General features: G+C 42.5%; 1 protein-coding gene across 7 annotated transcripts in view; it reads left to right on the forward strand.

Moving 5' to 3' along the window:
* Positions 1 to 16,895, forward strand: part of LOC139590582 (acyl-CoA (8-3)-desaturase-like) — a 32,035-nt gene extending 15,140 nt beyond the window's left edge. For 5 of the 7 annotated variants that reach the window (XR_011679360.1, XR_011679363.1, XR_011679362.1 and 2 more), the window contains 3 exons: positions 7,878 to 7,964; positions 9,308 to 9,450; positions 16,410 to 16,895. Coding sequence is in view for 1 of the 7 variants with exons in the window: in XM_071428297.1 (XP_071284398.1) it covers positions 7,878 to 7,950 (73 nt within the window). In the remaining 6 variants the exon portion in view is untranslated. Of the gene's footprint in view, positions 1 to 7,877; positions 8,094 to 9,307; positions 9,451 to 16,409 lie in introns of those variants that run through there. The other 2 variants (XR_011679361.1, XM_071428297.1) reach the window with 2 other exon arrangements.
* Positions 16,896 to 18,782: the final 1,887 nt, after the last annotated feature.

The following is an 18,782-nucleotide window of genomic DNA, read 5'->3' on the forward strand; positions in this document are numbered from 1 at the left end:
AGAACAACTCCTGCTCTGTGTGGCAGCATCTCAGTCCAGCACCTCTTTTCCTGAGTGTAAAATTATTCACTTAGGCACTGATTCCTCTTACCAGCCACCCCTGCAAAAAAAACTCCTTCAGTTTTATTGCCTAAAAACTCTTGAATGGTTGTTTGGAGGGCAACTTGTGGCCTGGCTTGAAGGAAATTGCAGTTTGTGTGTCCATAAAGAAAGAGACAGCCAGAAACAGAGGTTGTATTTACACTGAACTCCAAAAAAACAGGTGATTATTCCAGCTTGCCACCTAAAATGCCTTTTTATCAGGTGCTGCCCACAGAAGGTGTGTTCTGCTATTACTCCTCAGCCCAAAGTGCTGAGCTGTGCTCCCCTGCAAGTACAGAGCTGCCTCTGTCTGAGAAATTTTCCTCTTATCTCCCACCCAAGGGTGGGGCATGCTTGGTTTTCCTGGCTGCCATCCCCCTCAGGGACCTCATCCCATGGGCATGCTTGGATCACACTCTTAAAGTCAGGACTGTGCTTTCCAGAGGATATTTATGGCTGTTTTCTCTCAAAAATGGAGCTGGGAGAAGCAATGCTGCATCCTTTGTAAATAAACTTACAAGAGCAATGCGGTACCTAAGGCTTCATCTCAGGCTGTGGCCATTCAGTTCAACTTGTCCCTTAGGAAATTCCTCAACTCCTCCATGGATTGTGGCAGGTTTGCATCAAAATATTAATTCTTTCACTCTGCTTCAAGTCTTCTTAACTGGGGAATGGTGAGGATGTTCCACACTTAAGCTCTTGGCCTCCCAAGGGTATTTTTCTGTTTTCTTAGAAAAATATAAATGCATCTTCCTTATATCCTCTTGGTGATAGATGAGGAAAAATCAAGTGAAATAATCTTTACTGATTTGTCTGGTCACTAAAGTCAATCTAGTTTGAAAAAAATAATTTTTCCCTAACAGCTCTATATTCTCTCTTGGAAGTAACACCTGAAAACACATAAAAACAGATGTGAAAATAGACCTTTTAGGGATGGTTTAGGTTCTGGAAATGGTCTAGAACTCTCCCTACTGACTGTTCCGTCCCTACAAATATTTACCACTCAAGTCTTATTTACCCTATCTGTGTGTTTTATCTGCAGGGTGGTTAGGCTTAGAAGGGTAAATATGTTTATATTTGAAATTTTGATTTTGTGGGAGTATTTTTTCCATTTAAAAAAACCCCAATGCTCAGCCACCATGCTATCTTTTTGTGCCAATTAATCCAGTTTATTGATTGAAGGTGTTGACACAAAGGTGCCCACTGGAGCTGTTATTCCAATCTGTGATGAGTTAGAAGAGATTCAGTTTAAATGTATTCATGAAATAAAAACAAAGGCATTTTTTTAAAGTGCTATCCCTTGTTTTTGGGGGGTTTTAATAGCATATAACACCTGAAAAAATCCAGCAAAAACATCCAGAATCCAGTCCTGTGAGGAGATTATTGAGCAAGAACAAGCTAATTATGCAAATAAAGCCCATATTGCCTGCAAGAATTGCTGCACACAGCAATCTGCATGACCTTCATTTTCACTCTGACTCATAATTCCACTTTTGGGAGCAGAACTGTGCACACCAGTTGGATCCCAGTCAGTGAAGGGCTGGGGTTTGCTTACGTGGGCTTTTCAACCCTTTCACAACCTTTTGGATCAGTGTCATGTTCAGTTCATGGTCTGTGGGGTATCCAGCACAACAAACAGGCAGGAGAGGGCAAAAGAGAGACCACATCAGATCAGAGCATTATCCCAGTGCCCAAAAGTAGAGGCCTGAAGAAAGAAACAAACCCAGCTTCAATAGGGATTAATTAGTGTTTATTTTATTATCCTACGTGGGCTGAATCCACAGGGACTTCCCCCCTTTGGGAAGAGGCAGCTCTGATTTAAAGGGTGGCTCTTCTCAGGAATTACTCATTCCACTTCCACTGATTTATTAGGACCTTTGGAATTGCATCCTCATGCCAGAGGTCCCAAATATTCATTTAACCTTCTTCTGTTCTGCCGGAATGATGAAATAGCCTAAACCCCTTTGAGCTGTTGCAACAGTGGATTTACCAGGCTTTGGCTCCTCATGAAGCTGAAAGAGGATTTGTGGTTTTTATTTTTGTCTTTATTTTCTTGTTGATGTGCGTGTTAGATCTACACACACCATGACCAAAAAAAAAAAAAAAAAATCAAATAAAAAACTCCACACCAAACCCAAGGCTCACATAAAAATTACATATTAAAATATCTATGCCCTAAAAACAAAAACAAAACAAAATGAAATTTCAAACTAAGATTTCCTGCATTCTGTGTGTTATGTCAGGGAGAGAGGAGCCAAACAATTTTGGAATGTTCTACCTGGGCTTTTTCAGGGAAATAGATGGGACACAAACTCCAGCTGGGAATTTCTGGTGCTGTGTTTCAACACCCCATTGTGAAGCTCCAGTTTGCTGAATCAGAAATCCATCAGCTGTGCACAGTAAAGTAAAGCAGGCAGGGACTATCCAGCAAAATGCTCATTAAAATTATTTAAATATCAGCTGTGGGACATGAGCTAAAAGTGTGATATTGCAGCACACAAAATTTGCTCAATATAAGTGGTGGTGATGTAAGATTTTTAACCCTAGGATTGAAGTTGCAGGCTTTGGGTGTGTGAGAATGAAAGAGATGCTCTCAGGGTAGTTTTAAACCCTCTTTTATTAGCCCACCTCTCCTTTTTATTGCTCCTACTAACTCTTAAATGAAAAAATCCCTTGAGTAAGAAGGTGAAACGTGCTGACAGCCTGTGAGGTGAGAGAAAACTCTGCCAATGTGACCATCCACCCAACAGTCCTGAATTCTGTGGTCTCTGGAATGAGGTGAAATCCAGTAGTGCATAAGAATGTAGTAGAAAAAGTACTGAGGAAACTTTTCCCTGACTCAAATAAGGTATTCTTGGGGTGGTAATGTACAGTTTGAGCACCTCTCTGAAATGTGTCCCCTCCAATGAAAAATCTCAACTCCTCTTTGTCCTTTAAGCCTTTTAATTCCTTGCAGCATGGCCCTGAGTATTTTGACTGTTTAAAAATAGTTGATGATGAAAGGCCCTGTGTTATATCTTTAACCAGCATCCCCTTTTTTTCAGTGTAAACTCTTAATTTGCATCCTTGCTACACTCCCCAGTCCAAAATCTGAATATCCCTGGATAGTTTCACTGCCTGTGTGAGTTATCTTGCCACCTCTATCTCTCCCTAATAACACCTTGGGAAGGGATTTACCTCTGGGCTACTCTCTCCAGTTTTGTTACTACTGGGATTCTGCCATTTTTTCTTCCCCCACAAAGCTGGTTTGAAATAAATATTGGGGGGGGAATATCCAGAGTAATATGTGAATTTAGGCAGCTGGGCTCAATAAAATCTGCTGGTATTTCTTACCATGAGTACACCCAGTGACTTACAGAGCAGAGGAGGAGAGATCCCAGCTATTGTCCTGCAAATCTGTTGTCAGTGTGCCAAGATAACAGATACCATGCCAACAAATCCAAGCAGTTGGCTTTTCCAGGGAGCTGCACAAGATCCCAGTTCCCCATCCTTGTATTCCTGGTATTATGGTGCCTTTCAGGCCTTGATCAGCACCAACTCAATCCTTTCAAGTAGCCAGGGCCTCACTGCCCTCACAGGGAAGAATTTCTTCCCAATATCCAATCCAAACCCATCCTCTGGCAATTTGAAGCCATTCCCCAGTGTCCCAGGAAATAAAAACCTTCCATTTTTCTCTTAATGAAAACATGGCTTTGGGAAAAAAAATCTATGGACTATGATTTGCTTTGGTGCTGCTTCTTCAGGGCTGCAATCCCTGTGGAACAGAAGATTCCTGGAAAAGGAATTCTCTCTTGACTAACAAGCCCTTAAATATGACCTCAGATATTAAAAGCAAGTTTGAGGCATAGCTGCCTCCTTCATGCAGTGTTTTATTGTCTGCTGTCACTCTTCAGTTGCATGAACCAGGGTGTGCCTGGTGTTCTTGTCTGAATCTGTACACAGCAAGATAATCCCTCTTGTCTCTGCAAAGAAAATCTTTTAACAAGTTTCCCACTGGGAGACCTGGAACCTGGCAAGCCCAGAACTCATCTCTGAGCTCAACTTGGCTTCTGGGTCGCTGCTTGACACTTTTAGCATCATTCCCACCTGGAATTGGGAGTAAACCTTGCCTGCTCTAGGTGCACTGGTGCTTACGAAAGCTGAATATTGGCTGCAGCTGTGTGCTCCCCCCTGCTGGTAAATGCATCCAGCTGACCATGGAATACATGTCAGGATTATTCTTTGCATTTTCTAAACCCAAAATGTGAAATCATTCATTTTGGAGTGTAATCCTCAGCTACTGGGGGTATTTTATTTGACTCCCTCAATTCTGGGGTCAGCAGTTCCCCTTATGACTTGAAATCAAATAAAAACTTCTTAAAAATTTATTTTCCAGACGATTTCAAAAGAGTGTTTGCTTGAATGTGGATCTGGATCAAACCACTGTTATTTTCTTCACTCCTGAGGGAGAGGTAGCTGAATTTCTAATTGATTGATATTTGGACAGCTAAGGAGAGGAAGGTTAGAGAGCCTCGAGAATTGAATCAGCTGGAAGTGTTCTCAAGGAAAAAAAGCAGGGAAAGGATGAGGAAAAATTATCCAAGTTTGTCCCCATGTGGCAGAATCCTGCTGTTGCATCTGGAAATGGGCCAGTTTTTCCTTTTCTTTGGATGAATTCCTCCCTGTAACAGGTGCTGTGAATAACACAGAAATGTTCTCCAAATCACAATAACAAATGACAATACAAAAAACCCTCTTAAATATAGTGCTGTGAATAAAGCAGAAATGTTATCCAAATCACTACAACAAATGACAACATTAAAAAAAATCTTTCTCCTGGCTTACATTTGCATTAGGTGTATTTGATAATGAAAAGGTGCAGCAATTGTAACACTTTATAGCAGCTTTGCAGCTGGAGCTTTTCAATCGAAGCTCTGCTCTGGGAGTAAAAGAACCCAAATTATCTCCAGACAAGAATTCCAACTTTTAAATAGCTCATGAAAGAGAGGAAAAATGAGATGAAAACTCTAATATTTTTTGGTGGGTTATTTTGAAATAATGGTGGATTTAGAAGCTAGGACTACACAGGACTTAAAATTCACAAATTTCATCCCCCCCAAACGTGTATATTTTAGAGAAGACATTCCATCTCCTGAACAAGAAGGATCATTGTCCACAGGAAATTTCGGAGTGTGAGAATTTGGCTCACTTGTTTTGCCACCACCAAATCGTGAGGGTTTATGCATAAAGGAGAGGCCTTGTCTGCCTGCAGCCGTGACAAGGAGGTTCAGCCCATGGCCTCACGTTTATCACAGCTGTTCCCTGTGATGTGCAGGCCTGCTCCTCAGCTCCTGTTTTATTGGGGATATCTTTGGATGCTGTGAGGCTGTGCCAGTGTCCAAGAAGACAAATGGCACCTCTGAGGTGATTTTTTACCACAGGAAGTGTTTGCTACCCATTTTTTGGTGCCTCGTTTTCTGAGGGGGAGAGCCTCGGAGTTCGGATAACAGGTCAGAGTCCTTGAGTTCCCTTCTCCTCCTAAACCTCTTCCCCAAGGAAAGGAGCTCAGGAATAGCTGCATGGCCTCTCAAAAAAGCCTTTTCTTTCAATCCATCTTATAAAAAATAGAAGGGGATGTGGTGTTTCCATTGCTTGCTCCATGTGAGAGACCAGCAGTGGCTGGGCCTTTCTCAGCCTTGCATGGTTAAACTCATTCCTTTGCTTCCCTCTGCAGCTCCCAAAACCTTGCCATGCCTCTTCCAACAGGAAATTTAATTTCATTGTGTCCCTGATATAATCCCTAAAGGTGCAAATTAATTACTGAGCCTGTTGTCCTTTAATTAATTACTCTATTGTTGTCCCAGAACAGGGGAGATCCCATTATGGTAAAAGTTGTATTTCCAGATCCATGTGTATTTCCATCCATTATCCTGGGATAATCCCAAGATTTCTGTTCCATGCCCAAAGCACAGGACCTGGAGTGCTTTGGTGCCTCCTCAGGCAATCTGTATTTGGTGCCTCCTGTTTGCAATCTGTAATCAATCAGGACATGAACAAAGGTTATGGTTTTAGCTGCTCAGGGCTAAGATTATCCAATTAGTACTTGAGAAGTATCCCACAGGCACAGCCCAAGGCCTCTTTTTGTCTCATCAAGGATTAGGAGCAATTAAGGGAAGTCAATTGCAATATTGGCATAATATCCACTAATATCCATCTTGCTGGGCTGGAGCAAAAGGATTTATAATGCAATTTCCTTCCAAGGATAACACTCCAGGTGGCTCATGGAGCACCTAAAGAAGATCCCATACTAGAACAACAAAGCATTCCAACCACTTAACGTATGGAACAGTAATCCATGAATCCAAATAAACATCTAGTCCCTTAATGGACTTGTCTCAGTAAGAATCCCTCAGTTCAAGGATGTAGAACTGAGAGGAAAAGGACTGCACATGAAAATTCACCTTGAATCTACACTGCTTGCATGGTTTTTATTCTCCATATAATATATTTTATATAGATAGATAGATATAGATAGATAAATTTTATTCTCCATTATTATTATAATTTTCCCAGTTACTTTCTGAGTTTGCTTCCCTCAGAAGCTGCTTTATCTGGCTCATTTCATTATATTTTAAAGATGCCTTTTTCCCCCTAAAGCTTTTGCTCTTGTGTTTTGCTTAGGTAGTTTTAAATAGGTGCATACTCTGATAATTTCTATGTACATTTACTCTTTATTTACTGACTCATTGTCAGAATCAGAAAAAGCTTAAGTAAAAAACAGCTGGGAATAGTTAAATTGTATTTTTACCGATATTTCTTTCAATAATACGGGTTAGTTTTGATTGAAGAGCATAAAATAATACTCTAAAAAAACCCAAGGGACCATTAAATAATCTGGTCAGCATTAATAATCATTAGTGATGGCAGGGTTTTAGACTTTGAGCAATTGGTTATCTACAGCAAATAATTAGATTCTTGAGATAACTTATCTGATGACACTGGAAAAGGATAATGATAAACCATTGCTGACCCATGTAAGCTCTGCAGGGATTGTGCAAGGAACTATTTAAATATTTGTTATACTTAATGAATGTTTCTGTTCTACTGAATGTTTGAGACCATCAATCTTTTTCTTAGCGTGCATTCCTTAACAATTTTAACCTTATAGATTCTTTAAATGTTTTTTGGAGAAGATAATTAAAGGTTCTGCCTGAAAAATGAGACATTTTGATTATAGGTAAGAAGAATAAAGGAAACTTTGAACTGAATTGCTGGTTTTGTCCCTGAGCAGGAGCAATGACACATTTGCCCTATATGAAGATATTTATGATTTAAAACCCTCCTAAAGGAGGCACTACAATGCAACACTCACTTTTCTGTGCTTAACACCCCTTCTATTGATTGAATGAATTTATTATCTGCTTTTTATATGTTGGACACTACTATGAAAGCAATATATAATTATTTTTAAGATTCCTAATAGATGGGCAAGAAGTTTCCAACAGATATTGTTATTACAGATATGCAAAGGCACAGGTTTTGACTGTCTGAGTTGTAGCCCTTATTTTACAACACTGAAGTTGCAGTTACTAAATCCCTGTGGTTTCCAGAGTGAGCTGCACTTGTGCACCCAGGGATGTGAAGTTAGTGTGTCCTGAGCCTATGTCACCTATGCAAATTTATGTTTCCAAATGCAACTGCAAGCCAGAATATAGATAAACTAGACACTTTATAGGTTGTTTTAGATAAATTCTGTTTGACAAACAAGGATGGTGTGGTTTAGGTAGCATTAACTTTTCATTCCTTGCCCTTCACAGGGATGCAGGAGGAGGAAGACCCCAAAAGAAAGGATGGGTTGTGATGAAATGTGGATCCAGCCATTCCAGGTGAATCAAGGCAGTTAGGTAAGCCAGGTGGTGCTGGGCACAGGTTGAGCAAGGAACTGGTCCAGCTACAAAATACAGTTCCTCCCTTTTGATCTTGATAATGACTCCTGAGTGACAGGATGAATTATATCCCTCAGCTCCGCTCCCCCTCGTTTCCCTCCAATAAAAGTGACAAGATTGTCCTCATGGAGTGAGTGGGTGTCTGGGATTTTGTAAGACAATTCTACGTGTGGAAAGCACCAGTTCTTGCTTGAGACTGGCTGAATAACTTGACTGGGGTTTTAATGTTCTCTCTCCCATGGGGAGAATAAAGGAGAATCATTTAGGCTCCTTCTGAAAGGTGAGGAAGTTTTAAAAGCTAACTGTAAGAGTGTAATTCTGCAAAGGGGTATTTTAATTATTTGATTTTCTATTTCAACTGCTTCTGCAGACTTTTTCTGAAAGCACAGTTCCTTAAAGAACTCCATTATTTCACTTATGAAAGAGAAGATAAGCTTAACTGGTCACTGTCCACAACAAAGGGAAGGAATACAAAGAAATGCTGGTTAGAACTCAAATACTGCCGTTGTCTTTAAATCTAAAACTTGTGCTGCCTGCAGCAATGACTTTTTAGAAAAAGAACCTTGTCAACAATAGCACTGAAGGACTCCCCAAACCAGATTCACCTTGTCCATCTTTATGGAGTCAAGCATCTTGTCTAAGCTGCTGCCTGGGTTTTCTTGTCAATGGAGAGAGATATTTATCTCTGGATCTAATTTATGCTGTCCATTTCCTTACATGATTATAGAGCAAGAACACATAAATCATTTACATTATGCATTTTAAGACAGCTAAAACTAAGTGATTAAATTAATTTACTGTATTTGAAATATTCTGGTCCTCACATCATCCTGTTTGGAGACAGAGAGGTTCCATGAAGCACTTTCTGAACCTGTGCCACCACACAGCATAATCCTTAAACATGTAGTTGATAAAAGGGGGTGAGACTGCTAAAGGACATAATATTCTTCATGGAGTCACAGAATGGTTTGGGTTGGAAGAGACCTTAGAGCCCATCCAATTCCATGGATAGAAACACCTTCCCCTTGAATAGATTGCTCCAGCCTGGCCTGGAAGACTTCCTGCAAACAGCAAAGGGGGGGAAAAAGAAGGAAACAAGTATGAAAGGACCAATCACATTTTCAGGTGATATTTGCAGTATTCTTCTCCAAATGAAAAGTCATATATTTATATTTATATAAATATAATTTATATAAATTTATATTATAAAATTTATAATTTATTTACAAAATAAATTTTATATATATAAAATTTATATTTTATTTATTTGCAATTTATATTTTTGTGTTTAAATTTTGCAGAATAATGTGATTTCCAGCTGGGTTTAGTATGTGTCAGTATGAGCCTGTTAGTGCAAAGAACTGCAAAGGAAGTGCATCTCAGGAGGTACAGTGAAAGACACACCAGCTGAGTCCAAATGTTACAGAAGAAGCTTCTCAGGAAGGTAATTTGGAGGGTTGTGCAATGTGTTTTCACCCTGATGGCTGATGGGGCCTGCCTGTACCTGCTGACACACCTCAGGTGGGAAGGCTGGGTGGATCTTTACTCAGGAGATGGAATGAGTTTGGAATTTTCCCCAAACACTAAAACAGACAAAGCTTCCTACCAACAGGATCTGTGAGTCTGTGTAGGATGTGGACACAGCTTGTAATGTGCAGCAAATCCTTGCTGGCTCCTTGCTCTACTTCATCTCCTTGTGCTTCCTCAGCTCTTGAAATGCACAATTCCTCACTTTTATAAGTAAAGGAGGGAATGCAGTGGCACAAACATAAGGAGTACCCCTCTCTGTCTTCCTTTCCAGGAGAAAATGTGCATTTATGGTGGACACTGTCACAAGTTTCTCTCAGATGTGCTTTAAGAACATGACTGTAAAAGGTCTTTTCCAACCAAAATGGTTCCAGCTTTTTTCTGCATTTCCCCATCCTTGCCAGCAGTGTGACAGTAACATAATCACCACCCTTATGAAATCTCTCTGCTGACTTTCCACCACGAGTGAGAGCCATGTTTCACCTTCTATACCAACTAATTGTGGATGGGTTTTGTTCCTTTCCTTTCCTAATTCTTGACTTTATAATTTGAGATTGATTTTGTTCCTTTTCCTTCATAATTCCAAAGCATTTAGAGTTGCTGGGCTGTTCCTTTGGCCTTTTCCAAACACTCTCTTCATGAGGACATCACCCTCTGGAGATTAGGAAAGGAAGTAATTATGGTTCTGATATACAGGACAAAGAAATTAGGAATTATGCAACATTAATCCCTCTCTCCCCCACAGATTGGCAATGTGAAGTGGAAATCAGCTCAGGATACTCCAGGTACACTGAAGATTGAAAGATCAGTTTTAGCAATACTGTGGTATAAGATTATTTGGAAGAGCCAAGGATTTCTGAGGGATTTCTGGCTCCCTCTGACCCTTATTCTAAAATAAAGTGTCTGTGTTTGCAGGAGAAGAGGGATGAAGAGAGGGACTGGTAGATTTGGACATAATGTATAGAACTGAGCCTAACCTTAACTGTTTTAATTTCTCAGGACCAAGTTTGAAATACTCTGTTTGAAATAGTGCAGTTGTGAAATACTTTCACTGATTTTCTGCTGTTGGTAGGACTGGTAGGACAAATAATCTCTGAATTAATCAGGATAACATGAGGGAAAGTCATGTGGACTGATAAAGCTTTCAGTTCCTTTATTTATTACTTCTTGCTCTAACAAGAGAGTAGTGCCTCCTGTGGGAATGAGTGATCATACAACTGGTTTTATGTGTTTATGTGGAGCTGGTCTGTCCTTCTTTATTCTGGCCTCTCTTGTAGGCAATTGCTGTCATGGTGAAGTCTGAGGTGTGAGAAACAAGGCTGATGAGAGAAATCACTTCCCCAGAGATTACAAAATCCCTTGTATTATGCAGCAACATGTGCCAACTCCATTACTGCTGTACCCAGCATTTCCTTCAGCTTACTTCCCATTTATCCCACTAAAAGCATTAGAAGTTGTACCATGTTAACATTCTGCAGCCACATTCTTTGTAGTTTTTGTTCAGGTTCTTCTTTTCCCTATTTTTGTGCCATAGCTTGGCTCAACCAACTCTCAAATATGTTTTGAGTTCCCGTGGAAGCGTCTCTGTGTTGATACCCTTGCCTGCCTTGTTCAGACATGCAGAGCCACATATTTAGTACCTCATCAGCCCTGAATTTGGGACTGGAAAGTTCTGATTTGTTTTGGGTAGAAGTATGGTAATCTGGTGCTTGGAAAAGCCAGTTGGTATGAAGAAAATAGGAATAATGCAGGGTTTTCCTTAGAGCATAAGTGGTTAAAAGTGAGGGAAAGTTGGTAGGAGGTGGCTTCCATGTTTCCAGAATTTCTTCAAGAGTTTAAGGGACCTGTGGGTGCAGTTCACAGAATCACACAGGATCACAGAATGACTGGGTTGGAAGAGACCTTCAAGATCATCGAGTCCAACCCATGTCCTGACACCTCAACTGAACCATGGCACCAAGTGCCACATCCAGCCTTCTCTTAAACGCATCCAGGGACGGTGCCTCCACCACCTCCTGGGGCAGGCCATTCCAGCACTTTATCACTCTTTCCATAAAAAACTTTTTCCTAATATCCAACCCTTGGTGCAGCTTGAGACTGTGTCCTCTGGTTCTGTCAGTGCTGCTTGGAGAAAGAGACCAACCCCACCTGATCACAGCCACCTTTCAGGGAGCTGTAGGGAGTGATAAGGTCAGCCCTGAGTCTCCTTTTCTCCAGGCTGAGCACCCCCAGCTCCCTCAGTGGTTCCTCACAGGGTTTGTGTTCCCAGCCCCTCTCCAGCCTCGTTGCCTCCTCTGGACGCGCTCCAGCGTCTCAATGTCCTTCCCAAAGTGAGGGGCCAGAGCTGGACACAGCACTCGAGGTGTGCCCTCACCAGTGCTGAGCACAGGGGAAAGGACAACCTCCCTGCTCCTGCTGGCCACACTGCTCCTGAGACAGGCCAGGATGGCCTTCTTAGCCACCAGGGCACACTGCTGGCTCGTGTTCAGCTGGCTGTCACCAGTACCCCAGGTCCCTTTCCACCTGGGCACTGTCCAGCCACACTGTCCCCAGCCTATAACATTGCAGGAGGTTATGCCAAAATGCAGGACCTGGCACTTGGACTTATTAAACTTCATCCTATTGGACTCTGCCCACCCATCCAACCATTCCAGGTCTGTCTGCAGAGCCCTCCTACCCTCCAACAGATTGACACACAATGCCAGCTTAGTGTCATCTGCAAATTTACTAATGAAGGACTCAATACCCTCATCCATGTCATCAATAAAGATGTTAAACAGAACTGGCCCCAGCACAGAGCCCTGAGGACACCCCTGGTGACTGGCCCCCAGCTGGATGCAGCACCACTCACCACTGCTCTCTGGGCCCGGCCATCCAGCCAGTTCCTAACCCAGCACAGAGTGCTCCTGTCCAAGCCACGGGCTGCCAGCTTTCCCAGGAATGTGCTGTGGGAGACAGTGTCAAAGGCCTTGCTGGAGTCCAGGCACACAACATCCACAGCCTTTCCTGCATCCACCAGGCAGGTCACCTGGCCATAAAAGGAGTTCAGGTTGGTCAAACATGACCTACCCCTCCTAAACCCGTGCTGGCTGTGTCTGATACCCTGGCCATCCTGTAAGTGTGATGTGATAACTCAATTTAAATTGTTCCATCACCTTACCAGGTACTGAGGTCAGGCTGACTGGTCTATAAATTACTAGGATCCTCCTTCCCACCCTTTTTGTGAATGGGTGTCACACTGGCCAGCTTCCAGACATTTGGAACCTTACCAGCGAGCCAGGGCTGCTGGTAAGTGATGGAGAGCGGTTTCGCAAGCTCATCTGCCAGCTCCCTCATCACCCTGGGGTGGATCCCATCTGTTCCCATAGATTTATGAACACCCAAGTGGTTCAGCAGCTCTCTGACTGCCTCCTCCTGGATAACAAGGGGACCATTCTGCTCCCTGACACCATCTACCAACCCAGGAGGACAGCTATCCTGAGGACAAGTTGTCTTCTCACTAAAAACTGAGGCAAAGAAGGCGTTAAGCACTTTTGCCTTCTCCTCATCTGCAGTTACTGAGTTCCCTCCCACATCCAGTATAGAACAAAGGTTGATTTTACCCCTCCTTTCTCCATTAATATATTTGTGAAAACCTTTATATATCCTTGACAAAAGTTGCCAAATTAAGTTCGAACTGAGCTTTGGCCTCCCTAATTTTTTTCCTACATGCCCTAGCAGCCCCCTTAAAAACTTCCTGAGAGACCTGCGCCTCCTTCCAAAGATGATGCATCCTCTTTTTGTTCCTAAGCTCCTCTGAAACCTCCTTGCCCATCCAGGCAGGACGTTTGCTTCGTTGACTCTGTTGGCACACAGGGACAGTCTGTTCCTGTGCCCTCAAGATCTCTCTTTTGAAGCACACCCACCTTTCCTGAACTTCTTTGTTTTTAAGGGCTGCTTCCCAAGAAACTCTCTGAATAAATCTCCTAAAGAGACCAAAGTCCGCCCTCCAGAAGTGCAATGTAAAATCTTATCGATGATCCTCCTCATTTCACCAAATATTGAGAACTCTCTAATTTTATGGTCACTATGCCCCAAGCAGCCTCCAACGACTACATCTCCCATCAGAACATCTCTGTTTGCAAACAACAGCTCTAACATAGTCCCTCCCATGGGGGGCTCACCCACCAGCTGCAACAACAAGTTGTCCTCCACACACTCTAAGAACTTCCTGGACTGCCTCTTTTCTGCTGTATTAAGTTCCCAGCAGATATCTGGTAGGTTAAGGTCACCTACAAGAACAAGGCCTGATGAACCTGAAACATTCTCTAGCTGTTTATAGAATAAGTTGCCCACCTCTTCTTCCTGGTTAGGTGGTCGATAACAGACTCCCAGTAGGGATATCAGCCTTGTTGGCCTTCCCCTTAATTCTTACCCACAGGCATTCAACTCCATCATCATTAGTTTCAATACCATGGGGCATCAAGAGCCTCCCTAGTATAAAGCGCCATCCCTCCAACTTTTCTCCCTTTCCTGTCTCCACTGAAGAGCTTGTAGCCATCCAGTGCAGTGCTCCAGCTATGCAAGCTGTCCCACCACGTTTCCCTGATGGCAATTACATCATAGCTCTGCTGTTGCACCATGGCCTCCAGCTCTTCTTGTTTGCTACCCATGCTGTGTGCATTAGTATACGTGCACCTCAGCTGGCCTACTGATTTCACTCCTATCTCAGGCTTACCACCCTTGGGCCTGCTTCCAGACAGCCCAGCTGCATCCCCTACCCACTTCAAACCTAGTTAAAAGCCCTCTGAATGAGTTCTGCCAGTTCATGAGCTAAAATCCTTCTGCCCTTAACAGAGAGGTGGAGCCCATCTGGTTCCAGCAGGCCAGGCGCCATAAAAGTTGCCCCATGATCAAAAAACTCAAAATTCTGCTGATGTCACCGACCCTTGAGCTGCTTGTTGATAATGTGAGTTCTCCTACTCCTTTCATCATTTTTCTCTGCCACCAAAGGGACTACCTGAGCACTACCTGTGCTCCTGCCCTATCAACCACTCGACCCAGTGCCCTGAAGTCCCTTTTACCCTGATGCTCTTCTTTTCAATCCCATCACTGCCAGCCTGGAGTATCAGCAGTGGGTAATAATCAGAGAGGTGAATCAGCCCAGGCAGTCTCTTGGAAATATCCCGTACCTGGGCCCCAGGAGGCAGCAGTCCTCTCTGTGGGGTGGATCCAGTCAATGGGTCATGGGGCCTCTGTTCCCCTCAGAAGGGGGTCACCCACAAGGACTACCCTTCTTTTCTTTTTAATGCCAGAGGCAGTGATCTGTCTGACAGATGAGGTGTAATTGGGAGGCTCACTGGGCAGATAATTTTCTTCCAAATCATCTGTCTGACTCTCCAGATCCAGGGTCTCATACCTATTCTGAAGTGCACCTGGCTAGGGGATGGGGGTCAGGAGGAACTTTTATTATTACTTCCCTAAGCAGGGACCCATTTCCACTCCCCTTCATCCACCAGGTGTCCTTCTATTGCCTGACAGTGGAAGGCATGGGAGTCCTCTGACTCCTGGTGGGCCTCCCTCAAGGACAGAAGGGTGGAACTTCACCAATCTATTTCCCTTTCACTTCCCCTGATATTCCTTAGTCTTTCAACTTCCTCCCTGAGGTCGGCCACCAGCAAAAGGAGACCATTCACCTGTTCACACAGCAGGCAGGTTTCTTCTGCAATGCCCCCTGGAGCCACTGATAGCTCAAACACTCGGCACAGGAAGGGGTCTGGACAAACACATCGTTTTTGGAGGGTTCTATTTGGCTACATGCACTTGTACTAACTGTGGCTTTTGATCATGTAAAAACCATTACTAACAAAAAACCCAAAACCAACCAACCAACAGAAACACAGCAAACTAAAAGCCCCACTAGCAGGAGGGAACCTGCAACCCTGCCTGTGTGAACTGCCTCACCTTGCTCCTGTTGGCGCAGGAGGAAAGCCCTGCCCTGCCCCTTTGTGGCTAAATTATCACCAAAACAGCATAATCAGCTCTACCAGTCCTCAGCAGCAGAACACCAGGACCCTCAAAAGTCCCTGCCATGGTGTCCCTTCCAGTTTGCTGTAAACTCCAAGGACTTGCTCAGATCCTGCTAGGAATAATGAGGAATGAATAGAGAATGTTCCTCTAAGGAGTTGCACCACATGAAAGAATAAGAAAAGAAAAAGAAGGAACAGGGGTTACAGGCTGCAAATAATAATTTATGGATACAATGTGCATTCTTCTATAAATTACATTTTTATGACTAAGTGATTTATTTATTTATATTTAATAATGTATTTTATTTATTTATACTTTTATTTACATTTTGCTTGGAGTTACTCAACTTAATTACTGCTCCTTTTAATTTTTTTTCCCTTTTTCCTCAAGAGGTGGGTGATGCTCCAAGCCTGGCAGTGTTTAAGAAGCATTTGAGCAATGGTAGAGGCTTTAACTTTTGGTCAGCAATGAAGTGGTCAGGCATGATATTTGTAGTGATCTAAATGATCTAAGTGATCAAATGATAGTCCCTTGGAACCAACTCAACTGAAATATTCTGTTGTATTCCATTCTGTTCTATTTTCTCATGTCTCTAAGAGAGAGGAGATTTCTGCTTGTTAATTTATGAAGATGCTTGACCTCCTCATGCCTTTGGTGTCAATCTAATCAGTGTTTCTCTCTAGAATCTGCCACGTTCATGACATGCAGAAAGGGCTCTAATGGAGTTCCTTTGGCAGTCAGCAAATATATTAATCACTTAGGAAATGCAGCAGTTCAGTTTGGAAAAAATCAGATTTTAATCTGCACAAAAAGTCCATTTAGCTTTGCCCCAATTTTTTTTTTTTTCTTTTTTTTTTTCTTTTTCAGGATTGATGACATATGTATTAAGACAACAGTTCCAGACAGAACTATGAAGACAGAACTATGATGCAGCTTTGGTACAGTGCAAGGAAAGGAAGACTGGATTACAGGAGCATAAAGATGTGGGATGTGTGAAGGAACAATGCTTATCAGATAGGTATCGAGTCCTAATTTGATGCTTATCTTTTTAGCAGTTGACATCTTTGTTATGAAAAGACAGATTGCAAAACCAATCAGTGCTGCTTAATGTGGGTAGAAAACTGAGGAGCTGGAACTTTGGAACCTTGGTGATGTAAGGGCTGTGGTGCAGATTAATGAAGGGTCTGTTCCCAAATGGATTGTCCCCCTTGGAAGGACCTGCTGTATGCTATAATGTTATCAGCATTCCTATCAGAGCAGTGTCTGACACGTGATAATGTCATGAGTGTCTTGCATGTGACAGGCAGCTCCTTCTCTCAGCAGCTTACCTGGCTCATCCTGAGGTAATGAAAGCTTCAGTTATCCAAGGGCTTGACATAAATCCATGTAAGGTCTTAAAACCTCGCTACCATTTTGGGTGCTTGAGGGCAGTTTTAAAAAAATCTAAAACTCCAGCTAAGCTTGTGGTTGTCTCCTGACATGCCCGGGTTCAAGCCTTGTCCAACCTGGCCTGGAACACTTCCAGGGATCCAGGGGCAGCCACAGCTTCTCTGGGCAACCTGTGCCAGGGCCTCCCCACCCTCACAGGGAAGAATTTCTTCCTAATATCCAGCCCATCTAACCCTGCCCTCTGTCAATGGGAAGCCATTCCCCCTTGTCCTGTCACTCCAGGCCCTTGTCCAAAGTCTATCTCCAGCTTTCTTGGAGCTCCTTTAGGTACTGGAATTGTGCACAGAAGTTGTGGTGTTTGGGGTTATTTTGTGTGCTCCATACACTAAAAACCCTTTTGGGAGGAAATTTTGCTTGTCTTATTAACTCATTAATTAACCTATTAATTAACCTATTTAGCCTCATGCAGGATTTTAGGATCAGAGAAAGTTTGGGCTGATGATCTTGATGGTTGGACTCAATGATCTTGGAGGTCTTTTCCCACCTTAATAATTCCATAAAGTAGCTAAGGAGGTATGAACATGGGACAAGAAAGGAGTGGATTCTTCCCCCTTTTCTGCTGAATATTCAACATTGAGTATTCAGTGTAAGAGGAGAAGCTAAAAGGAAGGAGTTGTGCTGCATTCCTGAAGGTATGTGCTGGTGTGCTTGAAGCAGTTTATCTCAAATGTCATAAAAACACATTCTGCAAAAAAGCACCAAATGTGAGCCTAAAGGGATGGCAAAGCCAGGAATCAGGAGGAAATGGTGCCTGCTGTGACAGGAGACAAGAAAAGAAACAGGTTGATGATAACCACTATTAAATTTCTTTTAAGGCACCTTCTGTGGTGGCTGTCTCTGGGAGCTGGGCTGAGAAATCAGCTTTAGAATTTCACACCTTCCTGTAAAGAAGAAGAGCAGGAAATATTGTGTAAACAGTTTGATTGAGATAACTAGATGAGATTTCTTCTTTTGCATCAACATCTCTCTTGGAAATCTAGACTGCAGAATCATAATCAAGTGTGAGCTTTATCAGCACTAGTAGACTCAAGAGCAAACAAGCACTGAAAAAAAAAAGGGCAAGTAGATGCATGAGAAATGTTATAAATGTAAAGAAATATTTTCAAATTAATTAATCATCAAAAGATGATATCTCAGATAAATTAATTAATGCACTTTGAAAAGCCTGTCCTAATTGTGGGCTCCTCCATCTGGGTTGTTGCTGTTGTGGGTTTTAGCATGTGGTTTTCTACAGGATAAAGAAATCATTCTGTCAATTGCAGTTTTAAATTTTCAAGATTGGGTCTGTTTTGACTAGAGAAAATTATGTGGATGCTGTGACTGTTTAGAGGGAACGGAAAAGTGGCACCAAGTGTTGTTCTGCAATTAATGCTCATTTCCTGGAGTCCCCAAGTCTAATTAATAATTTTACAAACGTGAAAGGGGCAGTGGGAGGGGAAGAAAGAGCAGTTTCACAACATGCTATCAGAACCTGGTACAACATTCCATGTGTGTGCCATCCCAGGTACATCCCAGGTAACAGAAGCATGCAGGGCAGAGCTTCGAGGATTATTCCTGCCATGGGCTCTGTGGGAGCTCCCTGCTCACTGGGAGTGTTGGCAAACTGGACTGAAATACAGAGTTTCATCAGGTGCTAACTGTTATACTGAGTCTTCTGGAGATTGGTGTGGTTTGGTTGTTGGGTTTTTTTAGTAAGACATAAGAATATGCTTAATTCTTGTTTCATCCAAGGGGTTTGTGGATTGTAACATCAAAGACGAAGCTACAGAGTGATATTTTTTCTGGTTAATC

This window comes from Agelaius tricolor, unplaced genomic scaffold (genome assembly GCF_023055355.1).
Source record: "Agelaius tricolor isolate 1412-34295 unplaced genomic scaffold, bAgeTri1.0.p SCAF_5, whole genome shotgun sequence".
Classification (NCBI taxonomy): Eukaryota; Metazoa; Chordata; class Aves; order Passeriformes; family Icteridae; genus Agelaius; species Agelaius tricolor.